This window comes from Strix aluco, chromosome 16, assembly GCF_031877795.1.
Source record: "Strix aluco isolate bStrAlu1 chromosome 16, bStrAlu1.hap1, whole genome shotgun sequence".
In the NCBI taxonomy this organism is placed as follows: Eukaryota; Metazoa; Chordata; class Aves; order Strigiformes; family Strigidae; genus Strix; species Strix aluco.
In genome coordinates this window covers 7155227-7173448 of record NC_133946.1, presented here as the reverse complement: position 1 = coordinate 7173448, position 18222 = coordinate 7155227, and the positions used below count along the sequence as shown (strand labels likewise).

At 42.8% G+C, this 18222-nt stretch overlaps 1 protein-coding gene across 1 annotated transcript in view; it reads left to right on the top strand.

Annotated features, from left to right (window-relative positions):
- The first annotated feature begins 11360 nt into the window (after nt 1-11360).
- SLC17A6 (solute carrier family 17 member 6) overlaps nt 11361-18222 on the top strand; it is a 34277-nt gene continuing 27415 nt past the window's right edge. The window contains exons 1-3 of the mRNA XM_074842070.1: nt 11361-11997; nt 14993-15245; nt 16487-16605. Coding sequence (XP_074698171.1) covers nt 11912-11997; nt 14993-15245; nt 16487-16605 — 458 coding nt within the window. The 5' untranslated portion in view covers nt 11361-11911. The remainder of the gene's footprint in view (nt 11998-14992; nt 15246-16486; nt 16606-18222) is intronic.

Below are 18222 nucleotides of genomic sequence, written 5' to 3'. Positions count from 1 at the left end.
TCTCTTGAAGTAGCTACTAGCAGAAAAAACGATGAAGTTATACTTTGGTCAAATATTTGTTAAGGATATCAGAATTGGGCCCAAATGTTTAGCAACATGATCTACTGTTTAGAATTATTTTAATTTGGAAGGTGATCTTTTCCTATTTATGTCATTCTAACCTTTTGTGAAATAACAATGATTAAATTAAGAAAGAGCTTGGAGAAGGTGGTGATTCAGCTGTCCTTTGCATTTGCCATCCCACTTCTGCTGATAAAAGAGAAATTAATTCAAACGCTGGGAACCACTGGATCTGTAAACTGCTTGTTACCCTACTACAGGGAAATGGGCTAAATGAGGCATAGAGTATTTTGGAAAAAAAGGAATATATATGTGAAACAAAAGCCCCCTTCGCCCCCCCCCAAAAGGCCCAGTTATGGCCTACTTTCAGGCTGATGGTATGGGAAAGCAATTCCAGAACATGAATTGTTGTGAGATTTCCTTCAAAAATGCTAGTACTCGTGAGAAAGTCCTATTGTATTTAAGGCCATATTCCTTGAGATTGAGTTCAAGTAGAGAAACAGGCTGTTTCTTACACTATCTGACCTTCCCTGTGCCCCACATGGACTTAAAAGGGAATCCTGCTCTCTCTTTCTCTCACCTCTCATATTTTCCCATCTCCTTCAGGCTGTATGGTTGGTCACCCATCCTTTCAGTGAAGAAGGATTAATGAGGATCATTTTGAAGTCTCTTAGAAGTGCTGGAGAGTATAGGGCAGCTTTTGAAAGGCAAACAATCGATTTATGAAGCTTTTGGAGAACACTAGTCGAGGTACAAGACATGAGCGAAGGAAAGATGCCCATGTAGACCAGGAAAGCGTCCGCTGCACGAGGCCCTTAGGTGTAATGTTAACCAGATGCGAAAGTACCTCGCAATGATTGATGATGTGCACTGATGATGGAGCACGCACCATTCAGAGAGTGATTAATATTCTTGTCATAAAGAGAAAGAAATTGGCAGCTTGCCAAGGAAATTTGTGAAGGCAGAAGACCAACTCAATTCACCAAGAGTGACTGAGTAATATGAGACTGATTGAACTCATGGATTCAGTGGAGATTTTTGTTAAAGATAAGCTACCTCTAGGGAAAGGTGTTTCCATAAGTCATGGGGTCCTTGTAGTAAAAAAGAATTTGGAAGTGAGGAAGATGTGACTGACAGAATGGACTTTCAGAGACTACTTGCTTTCCAGCCATTCAGTTCAGCAATATATAGTTATTTCAGAGCTTTATTTATTATATGAATATTACTAACAGAAAGAACCTTGTGTTCCAAAGGCCACAAAAGCTAGCCTTTGTAATGCTTCTGATGTGTTCAGCCCTCCAGAAAGCAGAAGACCTCCAGAAAAAAAAGCATATGTAACAACATGGTAGGCAGGAATAAATTGGTAGTCTCAGGCCAATTACTGGACACATGCATCACTCCAAAACAAAATAAAACAAAACAAAAATAGGTACAACTAGTACCTTCCTTACTGAGTTACAAGTTAGTCTATCATGGTAAGGGGAAAAAAATAATCTGCACAGAAAACATATGGCATGATTCAGATCACTGTAAGAAAATTTAGATACTTTGTTCTGGAAATAGCCCCAGTGATTTTATTGGAATTATATACAAAGTAAGACCTACAGTTTGGAACTGTAAGAAAATATTAAGTGAGAGAGAACAAGAAAACAAACAACTAAATTTAACAAGTTATGTGTTGCAGAAATTAATTACCTAGCTGCAGCCCCCAGGGTGTGATCTCAGGACATCTGGCAAACAGCAAAAGAACTGTGCTTGTAGCTTACCTTTTCGTACATATTTATACACAACTCAGTCTTGATCTTTGTTTGGCTGTAGCGTAATGCATATTTTTCATGGATAAAGCAGGCTTAATGTCTAAAAACTACCTATTCCTCAACAGGGCTTTAGAACAACCAAATGGTAAGACAATTTTTGAGGAACTGGCATCACTTCTGAAAGGAGAACGTAGAGGATATGCAACTGCGTAGGGAAGGGTTCTCAGCTAAAGATAGACCACCGGTAAAATGCAGTGTGCACTTTAAAGTTAGTTCCATACAGAAGGCCAAATCCTGAATTCCTTTCTTGTTATTCTGCTGAGACATGTCTCCTGCTGAGTTAGGTAGGAATACAACCCAAGCAGAGACTTTGACATTTGTCTTTTTTCTCCTTTAAGTTCTTATTTTTCTAATGGATTGAGAAGTTTCTGTAGCACTAAAACAGAGAAGAAGTAGCACTGCCTTATAAGAGCTTTCTATCTACACTTTAGTATTTGGCTTTGGCAAACAGAGTGGGATTCATAGATCATACACCACAGCATACAGAGATAGCACTAATGGTAATACTGATCCCTTCTCCAGCTGTGGGGGAAGAAAAAAAAAAAGTCAGTTAAGAACTGCCCATAAAACAGTGCCCTTTGGGTAGAAAAGGGAAGCAGCCAGAAAATCTTTACCACAAGGGGAGCCAGAAAGTGCCTCAACTACAGAATGAGTTGTAATAATCAGACATAACGCAATAAAAGCCCATGGTGAAGGCCCAGGAGATGTCAGCTGTTAAGCTGAGGGCTGTTGGGCTGAAAACCAGAAGATAGAAAAGACAGAATTGTTCTGGCTTTCACAATGAAAATGCCAACTTAAGAGACAGACGAGGAAACCCTGAGCCTGGTAAGGGCTGAAGGGTCAGCATATGTCTTTCGAACCACTTGAACTTCCAAGTCTTGTAAATAGACCACTAAATATGTAATTAAAATTCACCTCTCCTGTAGGAGAAACCCTGGAATAGCTAAAGACGTCAGAACTGGTCACCCAGAGACTGAGTCCCACAAGAATCAATGAGCTCAGTTTGACCCAGATGGAACTGAAGAAGCCAGAGGTATTCCTGGAAACATTTGAAGTTATGGCTAACTCCATCCAAAGGAACCTGGGAAGGACAGACTTGGAAGTGAGTCAGAACCATGCTCTTAAATGTGTGGATGTGCCAGTCCTTAATCTAGTATATCTATTTATAAAATTAAGGTGCTAAATAATTTCAGTTCGTGCCTGTAGAGCCTAATTGTGCCAGAGCAGTACCATTGTAGTGTAGCTGTCAAAGCTAATACCACGCCATAGCACACACAACGCATTTGGAGCCACAGCTTCCTCTAGTGGAATCAAGTACTTGATCCACCAGATCTGTGATGATTTATTTATAACAAACAATAAGAAAAAATAGATATAAAATATTAACACTAACACACCAGATTATAAAAGAAAGTGCGCCTGAAGCCTAAGCTTGAGGGTGTTCCCTGTGACATTTAGAAAAGGGATCTGAACTGAGAACTTGATATTTTTAGTTACATTTAGAGATCACAGATATTTTGAAATGGATGGGTCGAGTGCTTTGGCCTAAAGCTAGCTATGTGATACCCTCATCTCCCCTCTGCCCTGTTGGAACACAATGTAATCACCACTGAGCTCATTACCAGTGCCCTAAAATAAAGCAGAGATTTTCCTGTCATCTTAAATTATGTGCTGCTCTAATGTTTCCGGGGGAGAAGGAACATCTTATGTATTCAACAAACCAACAGGGATAGCAGTTCTGTGCTCAGATTCCCTCAAAACCTTTTACAGCCTTTGGTTTTCCTTTGCATCTTGTGGTAACAAAAAGAATATTTGGACTTTTCTGCCTTCAAGCCCATGGACATGTTCTCCAAGGAAAGTATCTAGCACTCCTTAAGTATTTATTGCATAAAAGGTGAGACGTTTGTGGTTTATAGAAAGCAGAGGAATTGTTTCTCAAAAGATAGAGTAATATCAAAGATAACTTCTGCTATTAATGAAACATGAGATCAACAAAAACAACATCTAACACTGATTGTTTCAGTCCAGTTTTCTAATGAAATGAAACCTACACATTTTTTTTGTGTCTGTTCCCGTTCACAATCACTTTTGAACCTATTTCAGTCAAATTTGCCAGAAACATAAAAGTGTCAGAATTAAGAGTTCCCTACAATTTTCAGAAAAATAGTTTACCAAAAGCAGTTTTGTAAAGAAAAATGAGAGACACAATGAGGGAGAGGGAAAAGGCATGCTGATGACATGGCAGGAACTAAGGATGCTGACAGGAAAGCATTAGGGAACGTGCAGGGGAGGACTGGAGTTACAGATCCTGACCAGGACCTGGTGTGAGGAGCGGGTAGTAGAAAATTCAGGTTACTGAAGACAGGAAGCCCCAGGGAGCCAGATGCATTTATTCGGATACTCAGAGAACAAGCAAGATTTCATTTTATATTACAAATAAAATGATGGGAGTCTTTTGATTGAAATACTGGTCACTCGAGGATAAACTGACATTGCTAGCTTGGATTAGTGTAATCTGATGCAGATGCAAACATATGACATAAGACCCTCCCCACCCCCACCCCCCACCCCCCCCAATTCCTTGTTTTCATATTTTGGACCCAGATTGGAGACAATTCTATTATTCTATCAGGCTGATTCCAAGGAAATCTAAGAGATGAAATGTGATTACATTTAGCCTTGAATTCATGTGATGGTTGTCAGCTTGTCAAGAAATAAAACTAAAGAAGGAAATGTGGGATGAATGGAAGCCTCCCTCAGTGAAAAACATGGTTCTTTCTTGGGAAGGCATGAGAATCACTTTCTACAGACACCACTAACCCCACATATCAACTAAAGGCACATGCTTCCTCCTTATTTATTTTTTGCTACAGTTATACACACTGTCTCAATATCCTTATACATAGAAAAGCTATGGTATAGCAGTTGAAAATATACAAGTGTCCTTAGACCTCTGGGACTTGTTCTGGCTGAGCCTAGAGGTGAAGGCGAAATCTGTTGGCTGTCCATATCACTAGCAAATTACACATTGTGGATGTAAATTACTGATTACAGTTTTATGTATGTGCTTCTCCTTAGAGAAACCACTTTACATGCAATAGAATCTCCATATATTCTTCCTATACAGTATTTTATGTATTTTGGTTTAATTTAGTCTATTGACAAATCAATATTTGTACTAAAGAAGGATTATTCTCTCTCTTTCATAACCAAAAAAAACCTGAGGCGTGGAAAAACTGAGTGACAAATTCAGGCTGTAATATCAATCCCAGACGCAACTGTAGTCCAAGAGTCTGCCCGCAAACTCAGATGTCAGTTCCCTGTTGTACTAAGCACAGCTATTTTCCAAATATCTATTAGAGTTGCATTGGGTTGTTTTTTCTGACCAGGAATAGCTTCCTGATCAAATGGGGTATCTGAAATTCCTTTTGGTATCTCTTTAACAGTTCTCCTAGCAAATGAATGTCTATAATAAATTTAAGCTCTGTTCAAATTGGTGCAACTTGTGATCTGAAACATCAGGACTTCCTCTCCAAACTTCTCTTAATACATTTCAAAATAATGTTAAGAGGCAAGTCAACAGACAAGAAAGGACTACTGCAGCCCTAGAAAATCTGTTTCTGATTTTCTAATTCTGGCAATAAAAAGGCAACCTAATACAGTCTTCAATTTGTACATTTCCCTCAAGGTTTTTCATGCGGTGAAGAGAGACCTGACTATCACTAAGTCCAAAGTGACTCTTGCATAGAGCCTTGCCGAAGCTGTTAAACAGTCCAGTGATGGACATCATGGAACAATAAAATAATGATAGATTAATGATATAAAAGGTCATTAACCAGCATATTAATAAAAGATAGGATAATATGCTGCAATCCTTGGCTAAATTTCACTGTGGGTAATTGCATCCCACTCACCAAGTGCTGCACAGATTTCTTGTGCACTAAGAGAATTGTTACTCCGGCTCACCCCCAGAGGTAGGTGCATTTCTGTCTGTGTAACATGACAGATGGCTTGAAGTCCTTCGGGATCCTCTGCATTTAACTCATGGAGCAGTGCAGGAATTCAAAGGAACAGATGTTCCTCTTATATCTGGGAAGAAGATAAGCACCCCCATTTACTTTTAAGATAAATATATTTGATACTGTCAAATTTCTCCACAGATATAAAAAAAAAAAAAAAAAAAAAAAAAAAAAGACAAGGTTTTTAATACAAATATCATTGCTTTTGTGATTTAAAAGGGATTTTCCATTGGGTGAATTTTTATTAGAATTTTTTAAAATCTAGTTGCTAATATTAAAAACAGACAAGATTTTAAACAGAAAAGGGAGGAAGGAGGAAATAAATAAATTTTTATGTAGTGCAATGGGGAAATTTCCAGCCATGGAGTAGTCATATATGGTAACTGCAAATCACCTCGTGGTTTTGGTTGGTTTTGTTTGTTTGTTTGTTTTTTTCCACAAAGATATCCGCTGTACTAGTAGGACATAAAGACTGCACTTCCAGTGCCTTAATGGCTTTTGCCACTAGAGGGGGGAAGCAACAGCTTCAACACAATAATGAACCTGCCCTGCTACGCGAGCCAAACACATCTGGGATTATCTGGAAACCAGGCATTGCCATGAGAGTTAACACTATGAATGTATACGCTTAAAAACAAGCTATTCCTTAATACAAAAAAGTGCAGCTTTCAGATACTTCTATGCTTTTTTTTTTCTTTTTTTAAATGATCGTTGATACCCTCTTGGAAAACAATAGCAACTTTCTAAATACTGGGGTTTGCAGCAAGTCATTAGAATATTTCACCATCTATGTCAGTGCAGAGATTTCTGGAAAAATTACCTCCAGTTTGGCTTAAAACTAGAAATCCCTCTGAAAAATTAGTGTGTAACTTCTGTCCTCTATCATGTATCATTTCTTGTGCTTATTAGGCTATTGGCAAAGCAATGTAAAAATGTTCTAGCAACTGAATGGGGGCATCTGAAAGACAGTAGACTAATTTACAAGCTCTAAGCTGTCATATATCACACTTATCTGAAGCAGTGGAAAAGCTACTCAAGTTTGCTTGACAAAATCTACAGTCATAGTTTACTTTGCCTCTGCAGCCAGCTTCCTGCTAGGTTTTTCTATTTCTCCCTATGATCTTGGCCCAAAGTTCCAGATTCTATTTCCAAGAAGCATGAGCTGGTTGAGAGTGACCTTCCATGTGAATGGGTATGTTTTGCCCAGACGTGTGCATGTTTCAGCTCAAGCCTGTTGTCTTTGGGACACAAAATGAGAAAGATAAAGAGTCTTTGCGCTGTTGTAGAGATACAGAGCCAAGATCTGATCCAACGGTTCAACTTCTGCCATGTTTATTTTATAGCATAGAAATTACCAATCCAGCCCACAGTTCAGGAAATTAAAATATCATTCAAGATGTAAGTGACACGGACGAGGAGGAAACAGAAAGAAATTCTGTGAACTCCTGGCATTACGGCACATTACAGTTACTCCTTTCAACGCCATTGTGTAATACACGTCTCAACAGGATACAATAACTACATTGTGAATACAATCTAGGTCTGGAGTTATGTGCGCAAAAAAGGAGCAAGACCGTTTCATAAAATATATGTTTAGCCACTGCTGGATACATCTCCAAAAGGCAAAGTCATCTGTAAAGTATTGTGAACCCAACTTCATGCAGTTTTCACTGGGATTCAGGAATCTTGACAGGTTAGAGTGCAGAATTCAGCATAGACACATCTTTAATGTGACAACAGATGGACACTGCATCTAAATCCTCAAATTGCTTGGTTGTGTGATTTTTCAAGAGGCTTGTCCAGTTGTTGCTGTGAATCATCATGACACTGGAGGATAAAACAAAAGCCCACCTAACTTGTGCTAGGGAGTGTCCCTCACAAATTTTCAGGGAGAATGAGGAAGCTTCTGCTTTAAAGAAGCTTTTTTTAAAAAACTCTCTTTGTCCCCCTTTTCTGCCTCTTCAGTCAAGGGCCTGGCACCAGATTTTATTTCAATAATTTTTTTAAATATTGAAAACTTATTTTCAATAAATAGTTTACTGAAAAAGAGTTTACAGAGCTGTTGCTTCTTTCAGACAACCTTCTTCCTGGTGGACTGACAAGCAAGATCATTATTTTGGCATTGCTTTGGGATTTTGCAGGTCCATAGCCCCAAAGAAGGTAAAAAATTGCTTTGTTCTTAAGGTGACATCAAATTCCATTGGATTCAATGGACAGCTACCATAAATAGCAGTGAGAATTAGATCATAATTTTTGAGGCATGTTTATGCTATCCTCAGTCTCAAATGACTCTGTCTTTCAGACATGCATTTAATGACATAACTAAGATTCTAAGCACACAATTAATTTCTGAAGTTGATACTGTATCAAGAGCAATATTTTGTCACCTTTGAGTAGATAGAGCGAATGAAATCTTTCAGATTTTATCTGTCTGAATAATTATTTTTCAAAATAATGATTATTTCAAAATATGACTATTTTTCAAAATGGATCGTAAAATACATATTCATTTATAAGCTCTGCATGCATGACACTTGGGAAAAAGCAAATCTATATTGCAGTGTATCAGCAGCAAAGATAAGATCAAAAATGAAATTGAAATAATTTTTATTTTTAAATCACTGGTATGCATCACTGATGAAAATTTTAACTTAGGGTTAGTTAGTTTGCTTCAGCAAGACTAAAACTTAGAGAAATGTATATTGCTGTGTTTATTTCATAGTGCTCTAAAAGGATTATGCTATATTTAGGCACTATTCTGAGGTTTATTGTGGAAAATTTTGAGATTACATGTATAGTAATAAGAAAAACCAAGCTAAGAACCACATCTGTAATTCATCTCTTTCAATTAACTTGTTGAAATAGCTCAGTCAAACACTTGCATAAAGGAACTATTTATAGACACAAAGGGGCAGGTAAGGACTCAATCCTTTAGCCTTCACACAAGAAAAAAAAAAAAAAAAAAACCAAACAACTTATCAGGCAAAGAGAACTGTATTTAATTACAAGATTTCAGGATGAAACAATAAGGTTTCTGCTCTATGTGAAAAGCTGCAGGCATACCATATCATCCCACAGATATTCTTGGACTTTTTCAGAACTCTGTATTTTACTGGGTGACTTCTGATTGAATCTCTTTCCTTCTGGTCAATACGTGGACATTTAGCGGTGATATCTGGACTAGTATTTTCTGCATAACATCCTATTTCACCTGCCACTGATGCCAGTGGAAAGAACTCCCAGTGACTTCACTGGAGTTTGAATTAGGCCTTTTGTGAGAGGCGTCTGTCCATGACAGGTATTCTTTATAGAAATAATTATTGATAACAATTTTGATGACATATATTAACACTATGTGTTGTTTCTTCTAGAAATGACTTATTCTAACAAGATTAAAAAACTAAAATATAATGTTAAAAAAGTTGACAAGTTTATACATATTTTATAATGCTAATGATGTTAGCTTTCCACTGCTCTTATTAGTGCCTCATGTGAAACCAAAACAGCCAAGCTTGATCAGGATGTGACTCACAAATATCTTGGTATAACATCTGATAGACATAAAATTTCCACTTCAGATGGCTACAGCAGCAGCCTAGTCACTGTAGCATTTTACTGTACCAGGGTCGTTTGCTATTTTGCATATTTTATCCAACTAAGGACTAACTAATTGCCCTCTAGTAAGAGTCTACACCCAGGAATGTCTCATCCAGCCTTTAAATGCCTTCTCATGTGATACAATAAATTATTTATCTTTCCCAAATCAATCACTATTTACTTATTAAACGTTATTATTTTGTTAATAATCATCGCTGCTACTTAGTAGCCATAGCATCACAAACATGCCAGTGTTGAGCTTTCCGAAAAAAGGGCCAGAGCTCCCTGTATATGGTGTGCAAATAAACAAAGCACTTTAGCGTCTCAAATTCCAGCTCAGAAAAGTGCTCAGTACTTTTCTGAAAAGCTTGTGTTACAGAATCCAATCCCACTTCATCCCTGCTAAACAATTTCCTGTTCCTGCTGCCCCTCAGAAAAATCTGTTAATACGGGTTTCCTTTGAGCATCTGCAGTGGCACACTGGAGCCATGAAACACTGGGGAGACTTGCTTACATAACTGTGCAGCTTCGCATGTCCTGGGAAAAATCCTTTCGGCAGCATAATGGTAGTGAAAATGCTGCACTGAAACCTGTGCTGAAAGCCCCCTTCAGTACCTACCATGACAACTCTGGGTTATGATGCTAATTAGCAACATTTCAATTATATCTAGTTCTAATTTATTTTCTACTCTATTACTTTGTAGTACTTGAGCAACTTTGAAAGGACATATTGAAATTCTACACACGGATTAATCAGTATGGGAATTTCAATATTAAAATAATTCATCTTTTGTATAAACGTGCTCTGCTGCTGCAAAACTTCTTTAACCCTCCACCAGAGGGCAATATCAGAAAAAAATATTTAAATAAATCCAAAGAGCAGTAGCTTTTAGGATATTGCAGCTACAACACAGGCTTTCATCAGGGAATCTTACTTTTAAAATATGCTGTTTACGTTTTGTCACCAACTAGACAGGTGAAGAAACTTCATAATTTTAGAAGGATTTGTTTAGAGCACAAGTTGTACACGATTTTTTAAATTAACAAATCTACAGAAACTTTAACATGAAGCTTAAAAGAAATATAACAGTTATGACTTAGAAAAAAATACTCCGTTTAGCATCTTCAATTTACTTCAAAGTGATTCAAGTCAGAAAATTACTACTAGATTCTGGAAAGAAAAATAATTCTGTTCAGAATGTGCCCAGCTCATTCCAGTGCTGTAAGTACCACCAATCAAATGTTACGCTGGCCTACTCAGAGGCATGAAGGCAGAGGACACAAAAAGGATGGAAAATATTAAATGCTTAAGAGAAAGCAGTCGCTAATGGATGCCTAATATGATATAAAATAAGCTGTTTGGGTAAATACGGATGGAGATAAATATGCCTTCAGAATCGATGCTAGCTATTTATAGCCCGAGCCGGGCTGTGTGCAGCTTGTGCCCTGTTCCCCCAGAAGCTCCGCTGACTGCACGAAGGCCGCGTCCTTTCCCCGCACAAACCGCGACGCTCGCCCCGACGTGCGGCAAACCCCGCGGCGCGGCCCCGAGCTACCCCCGAAGAGGGGGGCGACGATTTCCCGCCCCCCCCCCCCCCCCCCCAGGCCCCTCTTGCGCGGAGGCGGGCGGGAGGCGAGGGCGCGGCTGCGCGGGGGCTGCGGAGCGCGGTCCGCCCCCGCGGAGTGGGCGCGGCGCTGTCCGCGGTGCTGAAGGGACGCGGCGCCGTCCACGGTGCTGAAGGGGGGCGGGCGGGGGGCGGCGAGGCGCCCCGAGGGTGCCGCTCGCCGCCGCCGCCGCCTCGGGGCGCGACCTGCGCGGCCGCGCTGGCAGCAGCGCTGCGCGGTGGGCGGGCGGGCGGGGGCAGCGCGGACACGGCGGGTCTCCTCGCCGCCCGAGGGATTTAGCCGGCGGCTGCGGGGCAGCGCTCGGCTGTCTGCCTGCGGCGACCACTCGCCCCCCTCCCCCCTCCAGCGCTACAGCCGGGGACGCCGCCAGAGCTCGGAAACGCTCCCGCGAAGGGACCTCCGTCCCCTCCCAGCCGGGCATGGCACTGCCTCCCCCCGCCGGCGCTGAGCCCTGCAAGGCCGAGAAGACTTTCTGACCGTGCCTGGCAACTCCGCGCTGCCGGGAAAGCCGGGGGCTGCCTGCAGCGCTCAGGCTCCCCGCTCGCTGCCGCACACAGGCGCGCTCCCTCGCCCTCGCCCTCTCCCCCCCCGGCTCCGCACGCCGTCTCTCCCTCTCCCTCTCTCCCTCACACACGCGCGCACGCTTTCTCTCCCTCTGCCTTTACCCGGAGGTGCACTGATAGCCATTTAATGAGGGAGGAAAGTTAAGAGATTAAACCACTATGAACCATCGTTGCTCGTAGCAGCACCCTACCCAGAGCAGAGCAGAATTCAGCGAGCACCCCTGCAGGAATGGAGTCGGTAAAACAAAGGATTTTGACCCCTGGCAAGGAGGGATTGAAGAATTTTGCTGGAAAATCGCTTGGTCAACTCTACAGGTAAGACTGAGATCTCTTACAGGAATCTACTTCCTAGAAATAATAGGAAGCTTTTCTTAACCGCCAGCCGCTGAAGGAGGTCGAAAGCTTTGGGGAGGTTAGCGGTGGAGGGGCTGGGGGCTCTTGAGGTACTGCTGATATAATCGGGATCCTGGAAACTAGTGCTGAAGCTTCTCAATATGGCACCCTTGTAACTTCTCTATCTGATTCGTAGATGGTGTCAGTAAATATGTAGCGAAATATTACCCCGTCTTTCCCCCACGAAAACAGGATCCCATCTTGAAATCCTAACCAGGAGAAAGCAGCTCCCTGTATTTTTGTTCTGTGTTAATTTTGCAATGCAGTCACAGGATCTTTCCCCTTGCCTTTACCAATCATTAAAAAATAATAATAATAATCTTTCCTAGTTTCGATTAGTCTTGTCCCTTGTGTAATCCGTCGTCAGAGGAAGATAAACATGGAGATGTATAAATAATTGATATCCGAACGATTTTTTTTTTCTCCTGAAGCTGAAACATATAGAGGGATGTGTTTAATTATTTATCCGTCTGTCTTGAGAAGCATCCACTTGTCTTATAAGTAATACACAACTGCAATTGCTAAACTCAAAAGCACCACTCAACAGTATGTTTCTGTGTGTACAGAACATTTCTACCGTCTTCGAGCCAGGTACACACAGATAAACAAGCCCGAATTCTCACGTACCTAAAAAGTGTCTGCACTCAAGTTAACAGATCCTGCTCCATCCAATCTGGCGACTTTAGTGACCTCCAGGACGTTTGAGAATAGTCTGTGAAATTCCAATGTATTTTCGATTGTCCCCTCTGCTAGAAATTACCCCGAAGGTTGGAGGTTTTTGTTGGGGTTGTTTTTTTGTTTTTGGTTTTGGGTTTGGTTTTTTTTTTTTCTTTCCCGAATTACGGATGAAAGGTAACTGCGGATTTATCTGCCGAGGGTAGGTCACGTAAAATTCTTTTTTTTCCATACCTATGCGGCAGTGTTGGGCACAGGCACAAGGCTGCTCCACAGCATGAGTCACAACTTCTGCTGCCATTTTCAGGAAAGGGGACATATCAGTGAAGTGAAAACGACAAAATTAATATTTCCATTTTAGTAGAAAGGGTACAATTTTGAAAAAAACAAAAGCAGACCCACAGCCATCAACAACGCAGTGAATATCCTACAGGTTTTGGTCATATTTAAGTCATTTTCAATGGTCAGAAAAAGAAACATTGATAATACAGAATAACTGCTTAAAATATAATTAAGGAACTAAACCTCTTTTTCACCCTAAAAGACTCTACAACAAATAAATAAAAGATCATGTCTACTGCTTTTTATATAGTCACACAGTGAATAATGGAGAAACTGTGTTTGTATTTGCCATCAAGACCCCGTTTGAACTCCCCCCTTGATGAACAAATACGCGATTTACTAATCTTTTTCACTCACGGGATTGAAGTACTTTGCGATTCGTAGAATTAAAATACCTTTCCTGTCCCTTACACATCGATTTCTAGTGTCTTCCCGAAGACAAGAAGCCCATTCAGGGAGAAAACACTTCCACACCATCCTTTATTCGCACGAACGAATTTTGAACATAAAACCAGGGTGTTTTATTTTATTCACAACTTTAAGACATTTCTTAGTGCTGCGCTCTTTAAGCATGGAAATAATTCTTCCAGCAAAGAAAAATCGGGAGAATTTCCACCGAGCGGAAAATCCTTGTATTTTCTCCAAAACACGGAGAACCTTTTGAGCCTTATTCTGCTAATTGTTACTGCCCCATTAGCCGGATGAGTTAACCTCAGAGAGATGCTCCTGCGAGGAGAGTTTCTGACCTGAGAAAACACTCGTAGAGCAAGGTGAGGGCAGCGGTAGGAGAGTCCCGAGTCTCGGGAAATGGTCACATATTCGCTCCTCAAGAGGATGGAGCTAGGACAGAAGCGGTTATGTTTTCTGTCTTTTAAATATCTCAGTGACTACAAAACAAGATTAAGAGATTCGGCATGGGACACTTGCTCGGTAAACCCGATCTTTCCTGCTACCGACACGGCAATTTTAAAGCTTTTCCATCAAAGAAGAAATAAAATTAAATGTTCTAAGTCACCTTTCGTGGATGGCAGGGTTTTGTTGGGGGTTTTTTGGTTTTTTTGGGGTTTTTTTTGGTTTGTTTTTTTTTTTTTTCTCCCCCGTATTTTTCTGTTGATTGGAAATAGCTGCAAATAACCATTCCTCTTCAGATTTCTGCACATTGTTTTCGAGGAGGTAAGATTCTCATGTGAAAACAAGGGAGTGGGTGCAAGGGGATGAGCTTAAAGCTGGTCTGGGAAGGTTAAACCTGCGAAGCGATCACACGCTCACACGCGTAGCTGAGCAGATGCGATCTTTTGGAAAGCCTTCTCCGGAGATGCCAGCTCTCTAAACACGGTCATGTTTTCCTCCACTGCATGTGACAGCCATTTTGCAACTCTAAAATAAGTAGCAATATCGCTCCTCCTCCCCTTCTGTTAATATTTCTTTTGTTCCCAGACCTGAAGTGAGATGCACACCCAGATCATCCCCCTTGGTGTTTCTAATACGGCAAGGAGGGAGTAAAACCTTCTCCAAAAGACTGTTTCAGTGTCCATGCTGTGCCTCTTGGGCTGCCCAACATGGCGCCTCTGCAGTGGTTACAGATGATGTCTTCTTAATGCGTCCTACATATTTAAGCAGAAGTCTTTAATGATAGATGAGCAACTCGCAGCCAGAGCTCCTCCCTGGGCTTCTGCGGCGGGGTGGCGGGGGGAGTCGGGGATGACTAATCGTGACTCCCACAGGTCACTGCTAAAGAGCAGTTGAAGGTGAAAGGAAAGCAAGGGATAGGATAAATCCTCGAATCAAGCCAAGCCAAGCCAAAGGGGCGGGCGGAGCGGTGAATTTAAGGTTTCAGCTACCCGGGGTGGCTGTGCGCTCAGCCGGCCGGGGCTTGACTTTCCCTTCTTGTGTCGGGCAGAGTCCTAGAGAAGAGGCAGAAGCCCGGGGACACCATCGAGCTGACGGAAGATGGAAAGCCCATGGAAATGCCCGAGAAGAAAGCCCCGCTCTGCGACTGTACCTGCTTCGGGCTGCCCCGGAGGTACATCATTGCCATCATGAGTGGACTGGGATTCTGCATTTCCTTCGGGATCCGATGTAACTTGGGAGTGGCCATCGTGGATATGGTCAATAACAGCACCATACACCGAGGAGGAAAAATTATTAAAGAGGTGGGAACCCTTCCCTCGCAAATCCCATGCCCTCCCAGTGCAGCTCCCAGGCCAAGCCCCTCAGCGCAGGCCGGGCGGGCTCGGAGGGCTCCGCAGAATTTCCCCGCCTCAGCCCGCGGTGCCCCCGCCCCCCCCCCCCGCACTGCCCGGCCCCGCCGCCCCCCTCTGCAGGTCGGAAACCCCGTTCCTGAAGGAGAAACAATTTCTACTGATTATTTCTTATTTTTTTCCCGTTCCCAGCCCAAAGCCAATTTGCGGTATTAGTTTGCAGGCAGGGTTTTGGGCTTTCAGGCAGGGTTTGGGGCTTTTTTTTTTTTTTTTTTTTTTTTCTTCCCTTTAACACACAACGTTGAAAAACGCAGATATCTCGTAAAATAAATGTCGGGGATGGGGGAAGGAAGGCGTCGAACAAGCGGCTGCCAGCGGATGCGCCGCGCTGTAACGGAGCCGGGAAGGTTGTGCAGGAATGTTTGAAAACACCAGGGTGAAAGAATTTGCGTTGATAAAAGGCGTTAAATGATAAGACCCGTTTTAAAGCGAGTTAGAGAGCAGTGAGAAAGAGATGAACCCTAAAACCGGGTGAGTGTTAACTATTCAAGTCCGGTGACAAACAAACCCCCAGAGCTTGCTCCTTGCAGAGGCGAGGGGTGGGTGCTGCAGCCCCGGCCGGGCGGGCAGGCGACGCCTCCGCCCCCCCGCCCGCGCAGGGATGGATTTATTTTTTTTTCCGGCTGTACTATCTGAATAATTTTTCATAAGATTCGATGCCTGACACTCTGCTACGGGAAACCTAGGGTGAAGGAACTTCTTCAGCACAAGCCCGGCAGCCAGGGCCCCAGGGGGGTCCCGCGGGTCCCGGGGCTCTGCGCTGCCCCGGCCCCGCCGGCCCCGCCCCGGCTGAGGGGCTCAGGGCACACGGGGGTCACTCGTGAGAGACCCTGTCCCTCCCAGCTCACACGGAGGCACGGGCGGTGCTATTTTTATTGCTATTCCCGAATTTGTTCTGCTGTTTATTTATCGGGCGGAGCATTGGCGGTGGCGGGCTAAGGCCGGGCGAGCAGCTCGGGTGGCCCCGCGTCCTCATCCCTGTGCCCCGGCCGCCAAGTGCCACCACCGGCCTTAGAAAGCGCCCCCCCCGACTGCCCGCTCTGAAGCCACTGCGGGTGAATGCTTTAATCTGGCACGATTACAGCCTTCCTCTTCTTTTTCTCTCCTTCTCTCCCGGTCCCTTGCGTTGGAAGAAAGCGAAGTTTAACTGGGATCCTGAAACAGTTGGCATGATCCACGGCTCTTTTTTCTGGGGATACATAATCACCCAAATCCCCGGCGGGTATATCTCGTCCCGGCTGGCAGCGAACAGGTAACCGCGGCCTGAGCAGCCCCGGGGTGCTGTACGAGTCCGAGTGGGAGCGGCCGGGGAGCGCGGGGGGGTGGCGGGGGCAGCGGGCCAGGCCCCAGCCGCGGCCCCCCCGGGGCCGGGAGCACGGCAGGGCCCCCCCGCACCCCAACACCCCCCCAGCAAGCTGCCTCTAGGTCCAGGGCAGTGGCGTTCACCTATCTGTGTCGGGGATATCTCCCGGGGGCTTCGTTTTCCTTTAAACCGCCCTTTGAGAAGGTTGTGGCAGTGATACTCACACAAGCCGTATTCAGAGACAAATGCAAAAATTCGTTATTTCATCAGAGCCTGAGAGGTATTTTTCCATGACTGAACGGAAGAATTTTATAATTTTTCTTTTAATGAAAAAGAAAAACCGTCAGCAGGAATTTTCCATTAACGCACAAATGATTTTAGAATGGTCGAAAAACATGTTTCAATAAGACTTCCACAATGAAAAGAAAGTGCAGATGGTGCGGGGACTTAAGGACTCGTTTCTATGGTGTCTGGCAATTTTTCAAGCACCCAGGGTGCGATTCTACCTGTTAATTAGATCCTCTGAGTATTCAAGACACATGAGGCTTTCACTTCCATGCTTTACGCCACAGGCTCATCGTTTGCAGAAGCAGCGAAGGTCCTAGTGCCCCTCTTCAAAACAGTAACAAACTAAGTGCAAATAGACACAAAACTCAGCAATATATACCTTTAACTCTTCTCAGGGGTGCGCAACATCAAAGGTAGGACTGGAAAGGCAGAGAGGCTTTGCCTGGCGAGCAAGCTCACTTGTGCTTGTTTGAGAAAGAGGGGGAGGAGAGAGGGGAGCCAGGCCAAAAATGCTCTCTCCAAGGTAAATACCTTTTAGACAGAGACCTACATGAAATATAATGAGTAATTGCTAATGGAGAGATGCTCTGTAAGTGAGATAACACAAAAATCCCTCCTTTTAAAGCAAATACGACAAAATACAACATTTATTAAACTGAGGTATCCATTGCCTGTCTGCTTACAAGTGCCATCTTTCTGATAAGGGTTCAGAAATGTAAAAGGCTATTTTAAATAACAAATAACAGCCAGTTAAAAGGTTCTTTCCCTTTTCTTCCTCCTTTGAGCATTTTTGCATCTTTACAGAGTCTGTAACTCCTCAGGATTAATTGGAGTTTTGCTCGAGTAAAGACTGCAGAATTTGACTCAGAGAATCAAAAATCTGTCTTCACTCACCCAAGCAACATCAGTGAAGTCATTTGAATCAATCCAGATTTAAAGTGGTGTGACTACAAAGATTTGCAAGACAATGGCAGGGACATTCCTGGGAAAACTCGGCAGTAGAAACACACAACCTGGCATATGTGAATCAAACTTTCCTCCTCTTCACAAACATTTACATTTATAACAGCAAATGAAGACTAGTTCCAGTTATTAACCTGGGTGTATTTTAACTCAGCAATTTTCACAGATTAGTGGTTCGTTATTACTATTGTGGAAGCCTCTGAGACAACTCCAACACAAGGCAAATGATTATGTAAACCACAGATTTAATTAAGGAACTAGCTACGACATACATGCCAGTAATTGCAAATAGTAAAATACGGAGAGTAGCTGTGA